At 42.0% G+C, this 26366-nt stretch overlaps 1 protein-coding gene across 2 annotated transcripts in view; it reads right to left on the reverse strand.

Annotated features, from left to right (window-relative positions):
• Positions 1-1153: 1153 nt before the first annotated feature.
• The window catches only part of CAV1 (caveolin 1), a 60367-nt gene continuing 35154 nt past the window's right edge, over positions 1154-26366 (reverse strand). For both annotated transcript variants that reach the window (XM_075599980.1, XM_075599981.1), the window contains exon 3: positions 1154-4745. In XM_075599980.1, coding sequence (XP_075456095.1) covers positions 4404-4745 — 342 coding nt within the window. In that variant the 3' untranslated portion in view covers positions 1154-4403. The remainder of the gene's footprint in view (positions 4746-26366) is intronic.

Here is a 26366-nt window from a genome sequence, read left to right on the forward strand (position 1 = left end):
TACATTATCAGTCCTACTTTCTCGCTATACAACCGCCCGACACTTACCTTCTTTGCAATTTAGTCTTCTGACTACCCCTTTTGTATCTAAAGCCCTCTCCTGCCTAAAACCTTTCTCACTTACTGCCCCACACCTCTGGAATGTCCTTCTCCTCAATACCCAACTAGCACCTTTAAGGCCCATCTGAAAGCACCCGTCTTTAATTGAGCATTCGGGTAGCTCCGTTGGCTGATACTATACCTCTCAAAGGCATTTACCATGGCCCCTTGCGGACACACTTACCATAACTCCCCCTCCTCCTCTCAGTCAGTTCCCCTTACTTAGTACTTAGACCGTAAGCTCTTTGGACCAGGACTCCTTTTCCTAATGTTACTTTTATGTTGAAGCACATTGCTATTATGTCATGTGTTTTACTGCTGTAAAGCGCTAGGTAAATGGATAGCGTTACATAAAGATATACATACATCAGATGTATCCAGCTGTGCATCACAATGTATAACTCCTTCACCTTTAGGAATGTAAAAAAAAAAATCTTCAAGGTTAAAGCTAGCATAAATTGCCCAAATATCAATATTCAGAAAATGTAACAATCTCTTTCTTAGCTCACTTTGCCGGGTTCATGTGGAAGTGGTATTTACAGGTAGTAAAATAATAACACAAAGGACCCATTGGGAACCACAACGTTGATCCTTCTATGACAAAAAGTACGTCTTCCAGTAGAGGCCTGTGTAAAGATACATATTTTGTTTGCAAAAATCATTGTTTTTTGTTGGTTACTTACAAATATGACCAAATTACTGAAAAAGTTTTATTAGAACTATGCATTTCAGCTTCAGGCAACTCAAGTGAATTAAAATTAGAACTGTGTCTGCTACGTTGCCTTATATGTACATTTGGAAAACGACACCCACTTTTGCACTGCACTTAATTCTTCAAAACGCCTTGAAAGGTTACTAGTACTAAATCTTATGTTAACATAACCCATGAGGCAATCACAGCAAGAGCATTAAATACTGAACAGAATAAGTTCACTGTGAAGTATCTAGGTCTGTGCATTACTTTTAACCAATTCCTGAAACAAATAGTGCTGTGATTTCGCTCTGCACACAACTATGTTCTGTACCATTTATTTATAAAATAATTGAGTCTGAAGCATGTTAAACCTTTTATTGTGCACATTTGTAGCTTGAACATTACATGCAAACATTGTCATATATATATTTCACTTATATTGATTATTGTAAGGGATTGTCTTTATACTGGTAGTAAAGCTTATCACCAGAGATCTTTTTGGATAGATGAAAAATGTTATTACAAAGTGATTTGTCTTACACTATGTTTATGCTTCTAACAAAAACACCTTTTTTTTAATCTAAAATACTACATTCTCACTTATATACACAGTAAAAAAAAAAAGTCAATATATACCCATGCCAACGTTTGCTTTGTAAATGAAAACATAAGCAGTAAAACAGTTTTAGGTGCATATCCGATGCCCTCTATCAAAATGTTTTTTTTTTTCAATATTCTTTTGCAAGAAGCAGAAGCACTAAACTTATCAGAGAACAGAGATGTGGACTAATAGCTAGGCAAACAATTAGTGCTAAGGGTAATATTTCTGGCTGTACTAAATAGAGGTACAGTATGTAGCGTGTAGGTTTTAAACCTTCTAAGCATGAGTCTTTATTTGGGAATACTTGGCATGTGTTATTCAGTACTCAGTACAATAATTAAAGTATTAGTTCAAATGAGCCACAACTTAAAAATAAAAAGAACATTAAAAAAAATAACAACTTGTATTTTCTTCATTTTTTTAAATCCTGGTCTTTTCTTTGGTTGTATGTTTGAGGCATTGTAAAAAAATAAAAAATGAATGTTTATGTGATTTACTATGGACAATCTCTTGATAAAGATCATACACTAGGTGATGACCTGGTGATACCCGCAGTAGTGGCTTGTATGTAAAGGGGAGTAAGTAGTCTCATTGCATATATTTACTAATTTTTGTTGGGGGTGGTGGCTAAAAACATGTATTGGATCTTAGGGTTTAATGTAAAGCCTTCATATCCAAACCCGGAAGTATCTGCAATGTGAGCGATTTATTATAATACTCTACATAAGCGGCATAGTTACTACTACTACGTTTTATAAATTGCGTGTTTAATTCATGTGCACTTTCCCGTAAACAAATAATTACAGCACAGTGGAAAGGTCCATTGTCATCCTACTTTATAGAAACACATTTTAAGATACAATTTAGAGTGAGCGGTAATAACACAAAATGTAACACAAATCTGTAATCAGTAATGATCAATGAGAGCAGTGATATGTAAATCTCATACAACATTCACTATTAAGTGTAGCTATTAGGCACACAACTGTATTAAAAAGCAAAATACATTGTATAGAAGCTGGCTGGGTCAAAAGATAAAGAAATTGCATCTGGTACGAGTAATGTTGTTACACCGGTAATATCATCAATCAAATCAGTGTTACATATGAGCTTCATCTTCATGTAGATCAAGAGTGGCCAACTCCAGTGCTCAAGGGCCACCAACAGGTCAGCTTTTCAGAATATCCCTGTTTCAGCACAGGTGGCCCTTGTGGAGTCGAGTTATCCATCCCTGATGTAGATGTGTCTGGAGCGCCACAAACTCCTTGATAGGGTATAATGTGTTTCGTTTTATGCATAATGATTCCTGAAGGTGAGTGAGGCAGTTCTTCAGAATGTTCAACATTCCAGAAAAGTATGAAATGAAGCACTGGGTATGATAGAATTTAAGGGAACACCCCAAAACACAACATAAACAAAGGGGTTTATAAAAAATTCAGACTCGCCTTCCAACATTTTCTCTATGGCTAGATCCACAAAGCTCTGTTAAATCAGGACTTATAACGTGACGTTACCTAAAACAGGAACGGACGTTATGTTCCCTGAGATTGAGGCGTATCCTCAAAGCTGATTATTTGCAAAGACAATGGCTTTACATCTCTTTAGTATAGGCAGTATAATGTCAAGTTATCTTCTAACAACGTGACATTAAGTATTAAACATCTTATGGGCTTTATCTATATCTGCCAAAGTGGCCATTTTCCAGACCCGGAAAAGGGTCTTTAACTCAAGTTGAGAAAGAGAGAGGAGATTGAACTAAGGCTGGGGAATAACATTGTTAGTTTAATCATACCTAATTAGGGGTTTACACCAATCCAAACCCGGCAAAAGCCCTATTTCAGGGTCTGGGTGCAACACCAAGTTTAGGAATGACCTAAATTAGTGTTAAGTCCCTGTGTTAACCTAAACAGACTTTAGTGGACATGCAATGTTATCATAACGCCCCAGTTCCATATAGTTTGCCAGTCATTATAGTTAACGCTATAGTCTTTACGGGAGAAAACACGGCTTAGCATGATGTTATTATCCTTTGAAGATACACCGTTGGTCTTAACGTGATGCTAAGTTAGGTTAAGGTCTGGGCCTATGTGAGCAGTTAACTTGAGGGAAGGTGGTATCTTTTACAGTAATACTCCTGCTGTATTGTTAAAAAATGCCGGCACAAATATAAAATATTTGATTTTTGATATTTACAGTATGATTTTTTGGTGACATTTATATATGAAATAAAACATTGTTTCAGAAGTAATAATACATTCCAATGGTTCCTCGAACATAGATTGAAGTAAAATCCTTTATAAAGAGGTTAAAAGGTCAGCTATTTATTCACAAAACCATATTGGCTCTAACTAAAAGCGATCAGCCATTCAGTGAGAGTCGCGGTGTGCTGTGGTACCCAAAGTCACTTCCAGAGTGTAAGGAACAAAATTAGGCAGAGAAAATAACATTTTCATTAAAAAAACATTATACATTCCTGGAAACAATTGATGAAAACAGGGTTATTTACATAACTTCCCCTTTAATGCAGCTATTTGCTTGCATTGTTTGCTCTGAAATGAAACCAGTGAAGTAAACGACAGCAGTTAGCTGATAATACAATGGGAAAAGAACATTCTTTTACAACCTGCCAAGTTGTTCTGTTCATTCCACGGCAATAGCTTAATACATTTCACCAAAAAATAAAACTATCAGCATTATAGTGCTGGGAAAGGATTCCTTTATCTCTGCATTACACTAATATAAATGTAACATGTAAATAATGGGTGGAAAGCAAAAATACAGTATTTCACACTGAGCCAACAAAATGACATGTGGGTGGTGACAATGTCAGATCTGTTTCACAAGTTGCAGGCTTCCTAAAGAGACATACAATTCTGTAGGGATAAATACTTTGTATCTGGATACAAACTCATCTAGTGATTCTTTGATCTTGCGTCAGTGCTCAAAAAATGCTGCTGCAATTTTAAACCGACACAAACAAGTGTAACCATCTGCTCTTTATCAATGTCACTTATATTTCTTTGCGTACAGTGATTCGAACAAAGCTGAACACTTTGCCAATGGCCTCAAACAGTGGGTCGCAGAAAGTGTGGATGCAGATGGAATAGACCCGGCTAATACACTGAATCTCGATCAAGTAGCTTCTTATGCATGGTACCACTGCCCAGATGTGTAGGAATGACAAAATGGCAAAGTAGATTCCCCAGATTAGCGACAGGGGTATGCCGAAGATTGCAGACAGTAAGCGGTAAAACCAGTACTTTGTCACAGTGAACGTAGTGAAGCTGGCCTTCCAGATCCCATCAAAGCTATGTGTTCCTTCAGGTTCAGCAATCACGTCTTCAAAATCAATCTGAAACAGAGGCACACGATGTTAGACACAGGTTTCATGTGGGATTGGAGGCACAATGATATAGTACAAACAGCGAGCTACTGTATGCATCAATCTCATTCTATTAATGCTACACAGATCTCCATTAATCATTACTTAGTCCACTTGTTTTTGTGTCAGATATAAGAACCTTGTTTAGCAGGTTTCACACATTCATACCGCCACTGATACATCCCTTTACAATATTTATAGCGCAATGCCTCCACAAGTCCTTCTGTAGATTTATATAACCATTTCTAAAGTTCTCACTTGTACAAACATGGCATAATCAGAGCACATTGAAACACCTTAATTACAAAGCGATAAGTACAGCATTTAACATGACACTTGATACAATGCCAAATATGAAAAGCTACAAAACATAACTTAAATTATACAAGAAATGGAAAAACATGAAAGAAAATGTGTTTCATAAATGAGTGCTTTCACATTACTGCAGGTGTGCCAAGTGCAACTGGAGCTTTAATAGACAGACAGTGCACAAATTCCTACCTAATAGGCTCTTGTTGTCTAGTAACATGACCCTAGTAGGGACGAGAAAATGTACCTCATTGCCTCAGTTTAAAGAAATGAGGTGAGGCATTTAAATGTGAACTTGCTGAGGCTTCCTTTTAATATGTAGGATTTTTCAACAAAGCCTAAGCTAGTTGAACTTTTCAACTTTCCCAACAATGTAAAACCAGTTAGAAGCAACTTTGTATCTGGTCACACGTGAAACCCCTGCTGCCTACAGGAACTTCACGATTGCACCCCAAATACCAATAGATATTTTTTTGGGGGGGATACCAAAATGGGCTCTTGAGGACCCTACTACTCTTTGGGGGGTAATTCTATATAATGCAAAGCAGCCCCATCAGACAGTAAATAATGACATCATTCATCTTCAGGACTAGGAGTGTTGGTAGAAAGAGCAGGTTTTTTGGTGATTTTTTATGATCACATGTAACATAATATATATAATATTCATCTGTGAAGAACTTTAATGTTGATCTGTTAAAAGGTTCCACAACCATGACTAGAACTACTGTACACATGTCACAGGTCAATTTTTTTTTAAATAATGCCAATAACTGAAATTACACACATACATAACGTTCTTTTTCTGAAATACAATACAGAAGGTCAAAAAGAGTGGTATTTATTATCTCCGGCATAGTTCCCATGCTTTCAAAACCATTTTCACCTTGTTTAACTATTGCTTCTGCTATGGAATAGGGCAGGATAAACACAGCCAAACTATGACAATAAAATGTGTGTCTAGGACTATTAGCCGCGGCCGTCCAGCCGCAGCTGTTTCCCCGCCAGGACATTTGGCCACGCAGGTAATCTAACCCCTAACCCTAAAAACCTTCACCCCTTACCCTAAAAACCCTTCAGGTAACCCCTTACCCTAAGAGCCATAACCTTAAATCTCAAACCAATAGGAAGCTGCAACATCCGCCACGGCTTTCTACTGTCCCGCGGGCTTGCAGAAGATTTAAGAACCAGGATGTAACCATCAGCAACTCAAGAAATACTCAGCTACAGCTAAAGTACTGAGAGTGAGGTGTAACCATCAGCACCTGCACAGGTAAGTCTCTCGGGAACCAGGGGATCCCGGGAGCTGAAATGAATTCGGTTCAGCTCTGGTGACCACCTGCTTCATAATCATTGCAAGAAAAGACCTTTATATAAATGCTGCTTTATATAGCTGCTGCTTTATATAGATGCTGCTTTATATACTGTAGTGCCGACGAGTATTCTAAAACAAATCTGGGGCTATCACCAACAAGGCCCAGGTACATGCTGGGTACATGCTGCAACATTTCAGTGACATTTCTGCAGACAGACTAATGGCCCATCGGATTAACAGCGGGGGTCCCTGGCAGTCCCATTCACACTGAATGGGACTGCCAGGGACCTCTGCTGTGTTAATCCAATGGGCCATTAGTCTCTGCAGAAATGTCACTGAAATGTTGCAGCATGTACCCAGCATGTACCTGGGTCTTGTTGGTGATAGCCCCAGATTTTCCAAGGCAAGTTTAAGGCAAGTTTTAGAATACTCGTCGGCGCACCTGTAGATGCTGCTTTATATAGATGCTGCTTTATATATATGCTGCTTTATATAGATCCTGCTTTATATAGATGCTGTTTTATATAGATGCTGTTTTATATAGATGCTGCTTTATATAGATGCTGCTTTATATAGATGCTGCTTTATATAGATGCTGCTTTTACAAAAAATTGAAAATCTTAAATCACTGAACAAGTATTTTTTTTTAAACCGCTGCAATTGTACTTGAATAACCATTTTTTTTCAAGTTTTGAAATCTTTCTTTTTGTAGCTATAAAACATTATTTGCACAAGGAGACATATTAATCTTAAAGTTTAGTCTAACATTGGAACTTGGGCTTTGTTATAGGAAAAAAGTACATTTTTGTCTTGATGGATGAGTAAATACAATATCCGTTGATAATGTTAACACATCCAAACCCTTCATATCATGTTCATAACATTTCAAATCTTCCCCGTGTGATTACTATTTCAAAGGTTATGGATTTGCGTATCAAAATTATACTGCAGGAAATCATTCAAATCCTATTGCTTTAATATTCTACAAAAAGTAACCTCCTCTGATATTAAAAAAGTAAATCTACATAGCAACTAGAATTGCAAATATTACTAACTTTTACCCCTTAGGACTGCTTTCCACTGTAAATTACCTTTTTCCCATTTTTAAACTACATCTAAGATAGCATGTTCTAAAATGTACATATATATATATATATATATATCTATATATATATATAGATATATATCTATATATCTATATATATATATATATATATATAGATATATAGATATATATCTATATATATATTCCTCCCATCAAATCCTTAGTTTGATACAATTTTTCATGATGAATTAAAGAATTGAGTATCCTTGGCTGGTTAACGAATATGGTCTCAGGGCATCACCTCAATCAGCATAGGTGGTAACTGAAATGTAATCATAATAAGAAGACGGTTTTTGCCCATCAGCTGTGGAAAGGATTTTAGCGAAAATTATTTAAATTTGATAGAGAAAATGAATTGTATAAAACAAGCTGCTATATTGGGAGAGGTAGCTGTCATTTCATGGGAATGACATCAAAGGAATTCTCCGATAATTTATTTCTTAGAATTGCCACTGATGTTTTATTAGCCAGAAAGTTTTACATTTTTTTTTAATTTATTAAAAATCTTAATAACATTCAGACATGCAGAGCTATCAAAATGGTCCTCTGCATTTCAAGTTTTAGGTATATTGCAATATAATTATTACAAGATATGGTGTGTAGTTTGCCAACTCAGCTTTTAATCACACAGAGAGGCAATATGACAAATGTTGTTATACTTTAATGATTGCCAACAGAATTTGGTAATACAGTACAGTATAAATGGCCGGCACAATCATATATGTAATGTATTTAAGCAGAACCATAAGTAAAAGAACCGCTGCCCAAAAGTAAAGAAACAGAACTCTGATTGGTGGAGTAAGACCGTGTCCATAGTATGAGCGACGGCGCGACCGTCGTTGAGCGTGCCGAAAACAAAAAGAAGGAAGGCAATGTGTATGGCCATAGAGCGCGCGTGTACGCATGTACACGAGAGAGATGGAGCTAGCGATGCATGAGACAAAATTGTTTGATTTTTTCGCGCAACGTAAGGTCACGTGCGCGTTCAGCCAATGGGGGCAAACCGCTCACGTGACATCACGGGCACGCCCTCGCCACAGCCCCATCATGCAATCCTACAGGCCACCCATTGCTTCTAGTACAGGTGCGCGTGACATCATGTGCTCCATCGCGCACGCCAGTACTATTTCCAAGGCCTTAGACACAACCCATTTGGAAAATTAAATTGACAACAATGTAAAGACTTTCTATTCATACATGTGCAAGTGACACAGATATTGTATGTAAAAATCTGACAATATATTCAAGTTGTTGTTCTCTGAACTGAAAATAAGGAATGTCTAAAAGTTTGAGTGATATACTGGATCAGTTTCTTCTCTGCATGCTCAGATTCAACTGAGCCAACAACAAGTTTAGAGAATTTCCACAACTCCTAACGCAATGATAACATGGACAAGTTGTGGAAAGTTTTCCAGTGAATATACTGCTCATTTACCAAATTTTGCGAGTTTATAATTTGCCGAATGAAGCTACAGCACATGTACACAAGTATTTCTGGAGCTAAAATTCCTTGTAGATCTTACATTAAAAAAAGTGGTGCTTCCAGGGCCGCCAACAGAAAATCTATCCAATCAAGGCCTTCCTCATGGGCAGGAGTGGGACAGACTAGTAGCTAATATAAGCAACTGCACAGGCGGGAGAAGCGTGTTTGAATGTTCCCGGCTGTGCAGCTGCTTATTCAAATACACACATATAAGTACATGCTATTATCTGTACTGTGATTGTTGCTTGTCTAAGTCTATTTCACCCTCACTGTTGTGTGTCTGTGTACTGTATACTCTGTTTTTTTGTCTTAGTCTGTCTAGTGTGCCGTGTCATTCGTGTGTCCGTCTGAGTGTCTGTCCCATCCTAACTTCCCCCGTCCTTCCTACCACCCTACCGGCATCCTCTGCGCGGGCCTTAACACGCCCAGCGCCCTCCCCAATCAGGGCTTCCCCTCCCCCCCACCGGCATTCACTTCCCCACCCCCACAATCAGCATCCACCTTCCCCTCCCCTATCAGTACCATTCGCCGTGTGCTGTCTCCAGTCCTACCGGCTCTAGAGTTCTGATCCCAGCGCATGCGGCCTCCCCTGCTGGCATCCACCTCCCCTGCTGGCATCCACCTCCCCGCCCCCCCTACCGGCATCCACCTCCCCGCCCCCCCTACCGGCATCCTCCTCCCCGCCACCCCCTACCGGCATTCACCTCCCCGCCCCCCCTACCGGCATCGACCTCCCCGCCACCCCTACCGGCATTCACCTCCCCGCCCCCCCCTACCGGCATCGACCTCCCCGCCACCCCTACCGGCATTCACCTTCCCCTCCCCCCACACCTATCAGCATCCCCTTTCCCCCACACCTACGGGCATCCCCCTTCCCAGCCCGGCATCCACCTTCCCTCCCCCTACTGGCATCCAGCACCAGCACCATCCTCCAGTCCTACTGGCTCTAGAGCTCTGGGCCCAGCGCATGCGGACGCCCCCCCCCCCCCCGTCCTGGCATCCACCTTCCCCTCCCGCCACAACCCTACTGGCACCCACCTTCCCCTCCCACCCCACCCCTACCAGCATCCACCTTTCCCTTCACCATCCACAAGGTAAGTCTGATTTTTATTTGTATTGGGGGTGTATTTTTTATATGTATTGGGGGAGTCGGGGCATATTTTTATATGTATTGGGGGTGGGGGTATATTTTTATATGTATAGGGGGTGGGGGTATATTTTTATATGTATGGGGGTGCGGGTATATTTTTATATGTATTGCGGGAGTGGTATATTTTTGTGTAATGGGGGTGGGGGTATATTTTTATATGTATTGGGGGGGTGGGGGTATTTTTAAATGTATTGGGGGGTAGGGGTATTTTTATATGTATTGGGGGGTGGGGGTATATTTTTTATATGTATTGGGGGGTGGGGTATATTTTTTATATGTATTGGGGGGTGAGGGTGTATTTGTATATGTATTGGGGGGTGGGGGTGTATTTATATATGTATTGTGGGGGTGAGGGTGTATTTGTATATGTATTGTGGGGGTGGGGCTATTTTTATATGTATTGGGGGGTGGGGGTATTTTTATATGTATTGGGGGGGTAGGATTTTTATATGTATTGGGGGGTGGGGGTATATTTTTTATATGTATTGGGGGGGTGGGGGTATATTTTTTATATGTATTGGGGGGTGGGGGTGTGTTTTTATATGTATTGGGGGGTGGGGGTGTGTTTTTATATGTATTGGGGGGTGGGGGTGTGTTTTTATATGTATTGGGGGGTGGGGGTGTATTTTTATATGTATTGGGGTGGTAGGGGTGTATTTTTATATGTATAGGGGGGTGAGGATGTATTTGTATATGTATTGGGGGGTGGGGGTGTATTTGTATATGTATTGTGGGGGTGGGGGTGTAATAAACAGATTGCATTGTAATGTTTTTTTCCGTTATTACAATAAGAAAACAGTTAAGAAAAAGTTGCGCTAAAGAAACATTTTTCATGTTAAGTGCGCTATGGGTTGGGGGTGGGCTGCTCCTTTCATTTGTCCTGGGCCTCATGATTTCTGTGGCGGCCCTGAGTGCTTCATCCAGAGGACGATAAGTACTGTAACTCTGCCCAACACGCAAAAATCTAACATTGGTAGCTGATTTAAATTGACTCACTCCAAAGACAGGGATCTTACTGCTAGGTCCCGATAATCATACGATTGAAAACAGGAGCACACATTTGCTTTCACATGCACATGATCTGGTTGTCTGTGTTGTATTTTACTAAATGTTGCAACACACCCATTTCCATGGCAACCGCTTAGGAATATTTTGGTGTAATAAATGGAAAATATGCTATTGTGGCTGAGGAATGCGGACAGCAGTTGGTAAGAAACATAACTTCTGCAGTCACAAAAGTTGCTCAATTGGAAACAGTATATGATCAATAAACGCAGTAAAGACATCAATTACTGTGACTCCTTTAATTTGAGTCCTGAAACATGAGGAGTGACACATTTCTATGTCAATTAAATGTAGCTCACGCTGCAAAAATGTCTAGGGCAAATACCACTTTCCATATTTATCCTATGTAACCGTACAATATAGCATGAGAAAGCATGCGTAGTGTTAACAAATGTACCCACAGAACAGTGAGCCAATTACCAATTGCCGCACCAAGTGAGCCCATTTTGCCACCCACCCCAAATCTCTATTGATCTCTAGATTTGAAACTCTGAAAAATCTTGTACTGCCGGGGTGCTTAAATATCCAGTCCTCAACCCCCTCCCCCCCCCCCCCCCACCACCAAAGGGTCAGGTTATCATGATATCCCTGATTGATCCACCTGCGCTGAAGCAGGGACTGATTGAGCCACCTGTGCTGAAGCAGGGATATCCCGAAATCCCGACCTATGGGGGGGGAGCCTGAGGACTGGATGTGAACCCCCTGCTGTACTGTATTTGTACCCAATGTATTTGAACATTTCTACCACATCCTCCATCTCCCTTTCTACCAGATTGTGCACTCTGAAGCCATTATTAGGTCTTTCCCAATATGGAAAACAACTATACAGTCCAACCGCTCCTCCCAAATTGGCTTGCAATTTATTAGTGAGATTTCTACACTTGGAACGTAAGCCTAATAACAAAGGAGCCATTTAGTTAAATGCCAAGATCGCAGGTAACTATACTAAATGAATACAATTTCTTATTGTCCTGTGGACTAAACTTAGTGAAATATGTGAAAGTGCCAAAGGGTTAAATGAATGAAGCATAATACTTTTTACCTTGACGGGGTTAGCAGGATTTAACCTTTTTTTTGGTTCAAAAGATGCAACTAAATGGCTTCTTTGTTATGAGACGCAGGTTCCAAATGTAGAAATCTCCCTGATAAACTACAGGCCAATTTGTGAGGAGTGCTGGAATTGTACATTTGTGTTCCATAAATATAAGGCCAAACTTTTTACCAGCTTCATATTACATAAAGGGAGGCGTGCCGGCAATATGTGCGTCCTTCCTAATATGTTTTAGGTTACCTTCAGAGGTGACTTAACTCGTGTCAGGTTCAATTCCTGCGTTACGTTTAATGGCCATTATACTTAACACAATGGCCTTTCGGCACGGAAATGTGGCTTAACCTGATATTAGTGAGCTTTGAAAATGTTATTTATTTATAAAATGTTTTACCAGGAAGTAATACATTGAGAGTTACCTCTCGTTTTCAAGTATGTCCTGGGCATACAGGTTAGGTTAGAACAGGGTTGCGAAGGTTGGGGGTACGTCCTCCAGGGGGGCGCAATATTTTCAGGGGGGGGCTAGCGCTGCAGTTACAGAGGCCCCGCGCTTCCCCGAAGGCATTTAAATCAAATGCCGGGGATCGCGTGAGGCCTCTGTAACTTCACTTACCTTCCAGCGACGCGTCATCATGGCAACCCGGCATCACATGACGCTGCGTGGTCATGTGACGTTGTGTTGCCATGGCAACGTGACATCACATGACCCCGTGGCGGCAACGTGACATCACATGACCCCGTGGCGTCATTTGGCGCCAGAGCCAAGCAGGGGGGCAGAGGAGGCAGGGGGGCACTGGAAGAAAGTTTTGCGCAACCCTGGGTTAGAGCCACGCTTGGTCAATAGCAGACCTCTCTGGATGTCACCCCTCTCCTCAGAGACCTTAATCACCAGGCTAAAATGTTGGATCTTAACAAAAAATAGCATTATTTTTTACCTTAAAAACATGTCAGAGAAATTAAAGTGTGTGTGCTCCTTCTTTATTTTATCTGTGAAAAATGTCTAAATTAGTGAATAAACTACTGCTTAAATAATGCCATAAATAAAAAACCATAAAGCACACATATATATAGTATATCAATGAGCTGGACATGAACACTTTCAACACGAGTATAACATTATTTCTACTCAGCAGAAATGATGTGTATAAAAATAATCAAATAGCAATATCAAATGTGGTTGAAAGAATTATTATGACAAACGAAAAAAATTAGTGTAGCCCCTGTAAGAAATAGTGGGCTACCTATCCTTCTCCTACTGGAGTAAGCGCCAGTAGTAATCATGGGTTTTCTCCCCACCAAACCCTGCCTTGAGTGATAGAGGTAGGCCCCTGACTCTGTGGCAGGCCTGAGACAGAGGGGAGGTCCTGCTGACATCATAAGGGGCAGGGCTGTATCTATTTAGTTGGCTGCTCCTGTGTGTGTCAGTGTTCAGTCTGTTGGAGTGTTTAGTCTGTTGGAGTGTTCAGTCTGTTGGAGTGTTCAGTCTGTTGGAGTGTTCAGTCTGTTGGAGTTGAGAGAGTGGAGAGTGCTATAGCAGAGAGAGCATGATCTGGAAGTGGCAAGGAGACAGGAGAGACGACTCTCAGCCAATCTGAGTAGAGCTGATAGCACTAAGTGCGGTGGACCAATGCCCCTCACCCTGCTGAGGGGGTGAGATCTACCCTCACCCAGAGAGTATATCCTGGAGGTGGGGGTTGGGGTATTGAAGCCCCAAACAGCCCATCCTGCTAGGGTACAACCTGGAGGAGAGGAGTGGAGGAATAGACCTGTTACATTTGGAAGCACTGCTGCGGTGTATGAACTGCTGTGTGCTGTATCACTGTTACAAGGACAATAAAGACATTGCTGCTTTTATATAAAGACTGTGTGAGAGCTGGATCATTCGCCCTGGGACCAGGGCTTCTCTGTAAGGGTCCCACCCCATATCCCTGGGGCTTATAGAGATGGAGGCGCTGCACCACAAGGACTGCTAAGACGATGGAGGCATATACCCCAGAAGCCTGGCCCTGTCATCCCCCACACCAACGCGGGAGACTCAGGCCCTCCTGTTCCAAGCAGGTATGCACAACCATAGTACATGTAGCCAGCCCTCACTACACCTTAGAGGTCCAATATGCGACCGGGGGGGGGGGGGACATGGGCTACATTAGTTTAACAGTGATACCACAGTAAAGAAAACTCATACATTTTTTAATATGCTCCAAATATGTAAATACATCTCTCAAAAGACTCTCAATAATTCCAATAACGAATAAACATATACAAGATAAGGTTCATTCAATGGAGTTCTTCAGTTTCTGCAGCTTCATCAGGACTTCTTTGATATGAGATCACACATTTCTACCCATAGAGGACACTAAGCCAGGGTTAATTTCATCAAAAAAGGACAGACACAGCTAGAAAAACCTGGAGATCGTTCTCCCTGTGCATTTTTGCTGGGAGGGTCTATTTGCTTCCAGCTGCTATCACTTCACCTCAGGACTTCTTCCTCAGTCTCTCCAAAGGCTGCAGCCAAAGGATGTCAGCCATTTGGTGCTGCTCACTGATATTAGAGTTACTCAGTTACAGTTCCCAGCTTACAGCAGGGCATCTCCTTACCTAATGTAACTATGTACAATATGTATACATTTGTTAGTTTATTGTTTTCGTCCTCCAATCCTATTGTAAAGCACTACAGAATATGTTGGCGCATTATAATAATGATAATAATAATAATTATAATATTTCTGGCTTTACTTGTCTGTCTCATGTGTATTGTAACAAAATAATTGCATGTAATTGTAGTTGTTCTCAAACTAACTGCAAAGTATTGTGATGCCCCCTTAAGTGGAGGCCTGTATTTACTTAAAAAATAAATGATGATGATGATGATGATGATGAGAATTAGTGCTTTGTCTCCTCAGTGGTAACGATATGCTGAAAAAAGAAGAGTGCTAAAGACACTATATAGTGTTATAAATTTGAGCCATGTATTTTGTGTAGAACAATATATGCACTGGCAAGTTTTAAACAATAAAATAGCTTATTGCACAAATGTCTAGTCGTCTGGTGCGGTCTGTCACTCTACTGTGTTCCTTCCCGAGCCTGCAATGATGACGTCACTGTATGAGGAAGGTAGCTGCTTAGGGACAGAATCCTTGCAAATGCGATTTGGCTTCTCTGTCTGAGGCTTTCCCTATGCATTTTGCGGTATTACACCTCCTCAACAAGGGAAATCATTTCTCCCTGAAGAGGTGATGTAATACCACAAAACTCTCTTTGTTACACACTTATTTTTCTTGCATTTCTTTTTCATCATAGTTTTTTAAGAGCCTTTTTTTCCCATTTGAATTACTGTTACATCAGAAGGTCCTGATGTTCTTTGGCACTCAGTTCTTCTTGCTGTTACTTGTTCTTGTTTTTCTATATGGCAGGTATAACGATTTAGAGCATCTGTTTTGCGGTGCTGCAGGCATTTGTTGTGCAACATAGTGTCATGCATTTCACACTAATAAATATGCTCATTGAGTATAGCCACAGGGTTGTGGTCTGCAGCAATTTAATTTGTGCATGCACCAACAAACAATACAATTGCCATTGAGCAGCATTTAGATTGACATAAACTTCAGCAATGTTTTATGTGTTATATGTAACTCTTCGTAACATGACAACTGGAAAGACAAACAAGACCATTACATATCAAAAACTATATAAAAGACTAAAAATGACTTATGCATACCAGGGGTATAAACATATTTTAGCAATACTGGTAGGGAAGAGAGCCAAAATAAAATTGCATAAACCTGTTAGAAAATGAAGCAACTAGGCCTAAAATAATTTTGTGGGAATGAGGAAATTATGGATTTAAAGCAGCAGTCCAAAACTCCTCCTTTTATATTTACATCAATACAATCCACACAATGATAAGTAATTAGCTAAGTTGACGATCGATTCGTTCTCCTATGATCGATCGGTGAAGTTTTGGCTCGGGGGTTTACTAAATGACTGTCAGAGCAGCATAAGAGAACCAGAGATGCAAAGTTCTGTGGGGAAGATCACGTGACCAGGCAGTCACTAGTTACAAATGGTACACTGTTAAGAGAGGGTAGGGCTAAAAAAGGGGTGTGCCAGAGCCTGTTTCGGAAGAGAAAGGGGATGTGACTTTGTAAAAGGTTGATCTAGAAACAAAAATGCTTGTTACATTATAATACATGAAAAATGTAATTGAACCTGTTTAAACAAATAAAAAATAATGCTACAAATATCTCCTCATAGCAAAGACCTGATTTATATCAAATTAAAAAAACACACACATGTAGGTTATTGCTTTTACTGCAGCTTTAAAACACTCATGAAAAATGCATGGAAATGATATTGTGATAAAAAGATTGACTCCTTAAATTTACAGCGTCTGCCTTTTCCATGCATGAAAAATATGCTTCCCACTACATTATGTGAAATGTAATTATGTTATCTGTGACATTCTGAAGCAGGATGGAGTTTCATTTGTGTAGCAGCTTCAAGTGACTGTATGTCACAGTGACATCTTATAGTTGCTTTTGTATATAAGGACAATAACTGGCCTTTGATCAAACAAAACTAAAGAAGGCTGCGGCTTGTGAAGCAAACTTCCAACTTGCTCTATTTATTTATGCACTAGTGAGTGCTTTGTAGTTCCATAAACTCATTTGAATCACAAATAAAAGACGCCTACCCATCATTTGTAGACAAGCTTATTCTACAAGCTTATGTTCTTATCTACAAATAGCATATTGCTGCTGCTGTATTAATATTCTTCCAAAGACATTAGCTAACACTTTAACAGTACACTTTTACAGACTCAAGTAGATTGCTGGTTAATTTATCGAATTACAATGCTGGTTTTGATTTCAACATAGGGAGACTAGCAAAAAACCACAAGCATAAATACATAAACACAAAAGAGATCCTGCAAACAGATAACCCAATAACTTGTAGCAAAAAAAGCCAGACAAGCAAAGCAAAATAAGCCAGTGGCGGTGCTAAGGATAAAGGGTATCTTTAGTCATTCTCTTATAATGGTAGGGTGGGCTAAGGGTAAAACAAAACACTTGCTTGACAAATAATTCCCCATTTAGATGATCCTTTGAAACGCAAAATGAAAGCAGCTAAATTTTTGCTATTAACCTAGTTAGAATTGTTTCAGGAAGCCATTAAGACTTCTTTACAAAAGGTTATTTACTTGTCGTCTATATGGGACTGCACCTTCAGAACACATTTGTATTCTGTAGCTGGGCTTTGGGAACAGCAACTCCTGCTTCATCTGTTGATCTTGCACTGGAAATATGAAAGATCATAATAAGTCGTGCAGTGTGCCAGAGAAGGAAGAGAAGGGGTGGATGGTGATTCCAAAATGTTACTAGCAGCAGGTTGAGGAATACGTGGAATTTTATAGGCAGAGTTCAATATTAAATTGATTAGCTTGTTACAGCAAATCAGCAGACAGAAAGATTGGACGGGACATGCCACTTCACACATAACACACACAGTACATTCCATTTAATGTACTATACCAAGATTATCCCAATGTTTTCAATATGTGTTCGGTGTGTTATGGCTAGAAATCTATAGCTATGTCTGTGTAAAAGACATCATATTTTTTTCTGATGGCAGGGATTTGTTTGTCACTATTTAACAAAAGCAATTTTATTACTCACAGCTAATCTATTGCTTTTTTGTATCTGTACATGTTGAAACAGATATATAGAAATCAACAAGTTTATTAGAAAAGCAGCTTAGTATTAGAGCTTTTCTTGTGGGTACTCAGAGGTCAAAAGGACAATGGCAGACTTTATGGAAGCTTCATGGGACTTCGTATTAATATAAGAAACATTCACAGATTCAATAAATATTTTGTACGCCTGCCTTCAGAGTGTAAAAACTTGTATGAAAACTACCACCAGATTATTCAAAAATATCCCTTTAGGTTTGTTAATGGGACACATTGGATTAAAACGTGGAATGATTGTACCTTAGAAAGGAATAAGCGAATGTATCAATAAGCTCCATTCATTTCCATGATTGAATTTAATTTAGAAGTTAGTGTCCTATATTCCTGATGTAGCCAGGTCTCCCTTAGGTGTCCGCACCCCCCTTACCTGGAGCGCGATCGCGGGTGCCGCCGAGTCCCAGGGCGGCCCCGCGCACCGATCGCAGGGGTGAGGGCGGTCAGGTCCCGGCTCTGGGGTTGCCGGGGACGCGTGCGGCCGGTTGCCAAGGTCGCTCGCGCGTCACAGGGCTCCCGGCGCACCCGGAACCGGGCGGTAAGGGCGCCGCCATTGCCCGGATACTCGCGCATGCGCAGTGGTCGTGCATGCGCAAGGAGGGCCCGAGAGCCAGGGAAAATAAGCGCGAGGGGGAGAACAGCCCAGGAAAGGTTGAGGCAGCCCCAGACAGTTTGCGCAGGCGCAGGAGAGGGAGGAAAAAGCCTGCGAAGCCCTAGCCATTCAGGGAAGGCTCTGAGCAGGGACTACAGATCCCAGGAGCCTCTGCGCACCCCACGTGATGCCAGGGAGCCAATAGGGCTTAGGAAGTCTCAGAAGGTAAAGAGATACATTTCGCGCGCTGAGCCCACGCTAGTCAGTCAGAGACCGGAGCAGCCCAAGGAAGGAGGTAGGGTACAGGAGTTAGGGACTCCCTGTACTAGGCCAGTATCCCCAGGGCCCGAGATAGCTCAGCTCCCCAGTAAAGTGAGTGTTGCCAGGGACAGCCCTCAGGTTAGGGACCCTGTCACTTGCATTAGTGGGAGCTGGGGAACAGCAGGGAAGAAAGGCAGCAGCGGACTTAGTGTTAAGTTGCAGGGTGTTGCTGCATGCGCTGATAGTTATCAGTTAAGTGAGTTGGAGTCAGGGAGCTGTGAGGGAAGGAAGGGTGCGGGGAGCGAGTGCAGCTCCTGCACCCATATAGGTACCCACACCCCAGGTAGGCCCCAACTCCCCACTAGGTTATTGGGTAAGTGCTGAGGGAGGCCCAAGATAGGGACGCTGCCCTTAGTGTCAGAGTGCTGCCTGGTCAGAGTCACGGCTGTTAGTGTTGTGAGATCTGACAGGCAGGCACAGTGTTGTGGAAACAAAGAAAAGACAGCGCAAAAAAACCATAGTGTAGTAAATTCAATTAATATTTATAAAGTGAAGGTGAGTATTGCACGTACATCAAAATAAAGGGTTAATAGCATGACATGTTTAGGGACATGTTACCACTCAGCAGGAACAGCCAGACACCAATGCAGAAATCTTTACACGTTCACCCTCTTTGCTGCCAGCATCCAGGGAGACTCTGTGCTGCTCTGTGGTGGCGAATCGTGTTGAAGGAGCTCCAGACAGTGGATCGGCAGAGATGATCTCAGCTTACTTCCGTGTTACTCCACGCTGGCGTGTGACGTCATCCGGCGGCGTCTCTCAGCCTCTCGCGTCTCACACGTGTGGATTGGGAGAGATGGTCTCAACTTGCTTCCTTGTTACTCCACGCTGGCGTGTGACGTCATCCGGCGGCGTCTTTCAGCCTGTCGCGTCTCAAACGTGTTGATCCTTTAGCGATATTCGTTCGAGTGGTGGCAAATTGTCCCAAACAAGTCCCGCAGAGAACTAATGTCCAAATTAGTAGCCACAATGGGAATAATAGGAACGCGCCCTCTCCTACGCGTTTCGTACTTCCGTACTTCGTCAGGGTTATAGGAGGAGGTTCCAGGGTGGTTCATATACTCGTGGCTGAGCTCTGATTGGCCCCAACTGGATGAGCTCAACTCCCCCCACCTGGAGAGAGTGACACTCTTCCCGTGGAGAAACCTAATCAGCACAATACAAACGAACTGACAATCTAACATAAGTACAACATGGGTTAAAAAACACTTTAAAAAATACAATTTTAATGGCATACCATAATGCATATAAGAGACTCTAAAAAACAAAGAGACAAGAATTAATCATAATAAAATTACATATTAAAAGATGTAAAGTGCTTTAACTAATTCCCACAATTTTATAAATAAAATGCCCTAAGTGTAGATAATGTATTGAACGAGTATACATATTGGATAATGGTCGAGGAACAGATCTTGATATGTGGACATCAATAAAATTAGTCCAGAGAGAAGAGATTAGAAAACAGAAAATAAAAATGAAATCACTGGTACTGTAAAATATTTGATTTTAAAAGAGAGACCATACATCGATCTCCTCATTAAGCTTAATCATGATCCTACAAAAAACTTTGTTTTAGAATTACAGGGTCTTCTTGATGAGGCTGTTCTGTCCACAGTTATATCCAAATCAGAACATCAATTTCTGAATGTTTTATTCCCCACTGTACCGGTGTATTATCACCTTCCCAAGATACATAAGACATCTATCGATCCACCGGGTAGACCTATAATCTCCGGAATTGGATCACTAACGTCAAATTTGTCACAGTATGTGGATTTTTTCCTACAAAAATATGTGAAAGTACTGCCATCGTATATTAAAGATACCACTGCCGTCTTAAATTTAGTAAAGACAATTCAATGGCAGGAAGGTTACAGATGGGCAACATTTGACGTTCAATCCCTTTATACATGTATCCCCCATGATAAAGGGATTGGGGCAATTAAGGAGACCTTGGTAAAGGATGTAGATCTTCACCCCCTAAATTGCGAATTTATTATCGATGCCATTACTTATATATTGTCACATAACTACTTTCTATTTCTAAATCAGTTCTATATACAGTTGTGTGGCACAGCCATGGGGACGCGTTTTGCCCCCAGTTATGCGAACATATACATGGGGGTATGGGAAGATAACTTTATATGGCACAACAACCCTTTTGCTAAAAGTGTTGTTGTATGGCAGAGATATATCGATGATGTCTTGTGTATCTGGGAGGGTGATGAGGACACTCTGGAACTCTTCAAGACCTATCTGAACACAAACGATTTTAATTTAAAATTTACTTCAGAATCCAGTGTTAGCCAGATAGACTTTTTGGACTTGAGTCTAGTATCAAGAGTGGGTGAAAAGGTTAATACTAAAACCTTTTTTAAAAAAGTGGACACTAACAGCTTCCTCCTATCGTCTAGCAATCATAAAAGATCTTGAATCAATAACATACCCCAGAGTCAGTTCATGCGCATTAAACGTAATTGCAGCCTTCAAGCTGACTTTGAAGTTCAATCAGCATCTCTCTTTGAGAGATTTGTAGAACGTGGTTATGACAAGGCCCTCTTGCTTAGTTCACTTGAAAAAGTAGAGAAAATGGAAAGAGATTCCCTGCTGATTCAGAAAAAAAGAATAGTGAATGAAGTGAAAGATGATAAAATTAAAATTCCCTTCATTACAGAGTTTAGTTCAGTCAGCACTAGTGTGCAAAAAATAGTCCAAAAGAATTGGAATATTCTCTGTAATGATCCGATTTTGGGCCCTTCCCTCCATCAAAATCCAAGTTTCATTTATCGTCGGGCCAAAACCCTGAAACACTTCCTAGCACCGAGTGATATTGGCCCCTCAAAAAATACATCTCTGGAGCCATCATGGATGCCATGTAAACCAAACGGCAACTATTGCTGTGGGAAGTGCAAAGCCTGCAAAATGTTAAACACTAATCGCAAGACTTTTACATCTAATATAACAAAAGAACAGTTTATTGTGAAAGATTGCATATCCTGCAAATCCACTTATGTGGTGTATTTATTACAATGTCCCTGTGGGTACCAGTATGTTGGGAGAACAAAAAGATTTTTAAGAGTCAGAATTTTAGAACACGCCAGAAACATCAGAATAGGATTAGAACAACATAGCGTGTCCAGACATTTTAAAATCAAACATAATTGTGATCCTTCTTTTCTGACATACATAGGGATCCAGACTGTACCCACAGGAAGACGGGGTGGAGACAGGGACAAAAAACTATCTAAACAAGAAAGTTTCTGGATCTATAAACTCCAGACCCTGTCTCCCCAAGGTCTTAATGAGGAGATCGATGTATGGTCTCTCTTTTAAAATCAAATATTTTACAGTACCAGTGATTTCATTTTTATTTTCTGTTTTCTAATCTCTTCTCTCTGGACTAATTTTATTGATGTCCACATCAAGATCTGTTCCTCGACCATTATCCAATATGTATACTCGTTCAATACATTATCTACACTTAGGGCATTTTATTTATAAAATTGTGGGAATTAGTTAAAGCACTTTACATCTTTTAATATGTAATTTTATTATGATTAATTCTTGTCTCTTTGTTTTTTAGAGTCTCTTATATGCATTATGGTATGCCATTAAAATTGTATTTTTAAAAGTGTTTTTTAACCCATGTTGTACTTATGTTAGATTGTCAGTTCGTTTGTATTGTGCTGATTAGGTTTCTCCACGGGAAGAGTGTCACTCTCTCCAGGTGGGGGGAGTTGAGCTCATCCAGTTGGGGCCAATCAGAGCTCAGCCACGAGTATATGAACCACCCTGGAACCTCCTCCTATATACCCTGACGAAGTACGGAAGTACGAAACGCGTAGGAGAGGGCGCGTTCCTATTATTCCCATTGTGGCTACTAATTTGGACATTAGTTCTCTGCGGGACTTGTTTGGGACAATTTGCCACCACTCGAACGAATATCGCTAAAGGATCAACACGTTTGAGACGCGACAGGCTGAAAGACGCCGCCGGATGACGTCACACGCCAGCGTGGAGTAACAAGGAAGCAAATTGAGACCATCTCTCCCGATCCACACGTGTGAGACGCGAGAGGCTGAGAGACGCCACCGGATGACGTCACACGCCAGCGTGGAGTAACACGGAAGTAAGCTGAGATCATCTCTGCCGATCCACTGTCTGGAGCTCCTTCAACACGACTCGCCACCACAGAGCAGCACAGAGTCTCCCTGGATGCTGGCAGCAAAGAGGGTGAACGTGTAAAGATTTCTGCATTGGTGTCTGGCTGTTCCTGCTGAGTGGTAACATGTCCCTAAACATGTCATGCTATTAACCCTTTATTTTGATGTACGTGCAATACTCACCTTCACTTTATAAATATTAATTGAATTTACTACACTATGGTTTTTTTGCGCTGTCTTTTCTTTGTTTCCATATAGCCTGGTGTTTGAGCCAATCCAATCAGACTAGCAGCATAAAACCACACTTTATCAGGTTGTATTGAATACCTTTATTATCATCACATATATATATATCACAGGTCACTTATGAGCGCAATACTATCTGTTTCACAGGCACAGTGTTGTGTAGCACGTTGGCTGCACACATCCAGTGGGTCACAGCTTGTTGCTGCAGGCGCTGGGATTAGTTTAGTAACAGTCAGGGCTGGGAAGAGTTAGGGGAGTGGGGCAGGTCATTAACCCCCATATGCCCCTAGGAGTTTCCCCCAAAGCCATTACAGGTTGCTGTGCTGTAGGGACGGCCTATAGTATAGCGCGTGTCATTTAGTGCTATAGGGACAGGTCCTATGTTAGGGATCCTGTCACGGTAGGGTAGATTAGATAGGGACACAGCGGACGCTGCGGTTCCTGCTAAGAGGTCCGGATCCAAGTTGGGGTCCGCAGAGACTGTTTCCAGGTTCGGATCGTCCCTGGCGGTCCGCGTGCAAAGGAGTCCGGTGTAGGATCAGACGGAACCATCACACGACGGATCCTTTGTGAAGCCAGTTGGAGATCCGAGCACGGGAGTGCTCGGCAGGTACTATCTAATACACAAGTGCACCAACGGGCCCTTAGTATAAATAGTGACTGCGCAGTCACCCATTGCCTCTCTCTGCAAGAGTGCGGGACATTGGGTGGGGTTCTTTGGACACTGGGTGGGATCACCTGGTGTTGGGGAAGTGTCCTGCGAGACGTCGCAGTAAGTGTCTCCTCGTGAGAGGGACACCTGTTATTCTATGTTGTCTTGTCTGTTAGTAAATGGTATCAGTTATTATATATCCCTGTGTGTGAGTATTGATTATTGTGATTGTCCTGCGAGGAACCACTCCCCCTCTGGTGGGAGCCATCGCAGGTGGAGGAGCTGCATCGTTGTAAGTGAGTACCCCTAGTATAAATGCCCCAGGTTCCCCGTGGCGGAAGCTCATCCCTCCTGTGAGCCAACAGGTAATGCACCACCCCTATGGTAACACCGTATGTTCCTCCGCACCCACAGTATAATCTGCGATTGGGGGGGGGAAACCCGTTACACTTACTTGTAAGGCCAGGTCCCCACTGGCTACTGCAGCGCCCGCTGTGGCGGACACTGCAGGGACAAGAGCTGCCCCACAATGGGGCCGGGCCCGCTGCGAGGGGGGGGGGGCGCTGCGCTGTGCCGACAGAAACTCCTGCTCTCAAGAAAATTGAGAGCAGGAGTCGCGACAGAGTGCTAGGCCACGCCCCCAGCGGTTCGGCAAATGAGGGCGAACCTTCCAGGTGATGTCACAGCCACGCCCCCATCACTCCCCCGTCATGCCCCCACCCCGTTTTTCCCCGTGCAGCTCTCTGCAGACTGGGGGACTTGGCTGCACACGCTGCCTGCCCCACAGGCGCGCGTGCAGCGCAGGCAAGGGGCCGCAGCCTTACTCACCAAGCTTTTCTCAAGCTTTCACCTAAACAGGATTTTTGCCAATATTAAAATACAATATTCAATCAGGATATATTTTTGAAAATGACCAGGACTGGCATATCAATGTTATCTTTCCTTTTTCCCCCCAGTAATTTTCACATATTTCTCCTATAAACAAAAGCAAATGGAAAAGGAAAATCAGAAAAGTAATAAAATCCAATGGAATATCATATGTAAACCAGATACAGGGGACACCATTAACAGAGGGGGAAGAGCACAATGCAGGGAGAGGAAACAAAGCATTGGTTACATGTGACAGAGGAAGAGAGAGCGGTGTAGGACATGCTGAGTATGCACACTGTGTTACAAGAGACTTCACTCAGTACTGGAAAACATATTATAGAGACAATAGATGTTGTGGACACTTTTGCTCTATAGCCCATGGGCCTTGGACCCCACATTTTGTAGAATTTACTGATGGTCATGATAGATCAAACCAGATTCAAGAATTGATTTGGTGGAAGGAGGGAGGATGTTGACATTTCCAGGAAGCTGCAATGATGCATCTGATGGCCAGTCTGATGTGATAGAGGACTTTGGGCCTCATGCAGTAAGCCCCGATAAGGCTTTTTCGGCATTTTATAGCCGTTTTTTGCCCTCCTGATTCAGTAAGCCCCGATAAGTGGGAATTATCGGCAACTTTTCTTCCGGAAAAAATTTTTTCGCCACCCGGCTGCCGATAAGCCACTTATCGGGACTTTTTTTTCCCGCCTGAATTCAGTAAGCCCCGATCAGCTTTTTGGTGCTGATCGGCAGGCCAGATTGGAGATTTTATGGCCAATCCAGGCCGCCAACTAAAGTTGGCAACTTGCTGAAGGAGAAGCATCGGCAAGGGCGACACTTAGGAAAAATCAGCCCTTTTTCCTGCCTGTGATTGATGCCGGGGGTCTCCGGAGCTGATACCCGCACCGGAGCCCCCCGGCATGCATCCGAGGCAGGAAAAAGGCATTTAAAAGCCACTTCATTACCTTAGCGGCTAACCGCTAAGGCAATGAAGGGGTTAACCCACCGTGCCAGCGTTATTGTGGGTAGCGGGGATGGGTGAGGGGGGTATTTGGCCCTGGGTGTGAGTTTAGGACTTGCGGGGGGGACGCGGGGGCACTTAACCCCTTCACGACCGTAGCGGTTAATACCGCTACGGTCCTGAAGGGGTTAAGGCCTCCCGCTACCCACCCGCAAGCCCTAAACAACCACCGTTGGGGCTAATGCCCCCTTCACACACCCCCACTACCCACAATAATAAAAAAAAACACACCCCAGCCCCACAATAACGAATTAAATAAATAATTAAATAATTATATATATATATATATATATATATACCCAACAACACCTATACCCCCCTAACATACAGTATAGTAATGGGCAGAATGACTATTATCCACAAATGGATAATAGTGCAGTTGTCCATTTACAATACATACACAACAATAAAGACTTTAAATACATATAGCACTCACCCATGTCCCACTGCCACGATGAAGGCCATCCTCATCTTCATCCTGCCCATGCCCCATCCGCTTCTGCAAAAC

Source organism: Ascaphus truei, chromosome 5 (assembly GCF_040206685.1).
Source record: "Ascaphus truei isolate aAscTru1 chromosome 5, aAscTru1.hap1, whole genome shotgun sequence".
Taxonomy (NCBI): Eukaryota; Metazoa; Chordata; class Amphibia; order Anura; family Ascaphidae; genus Ascaphus; species Ascaphus truei.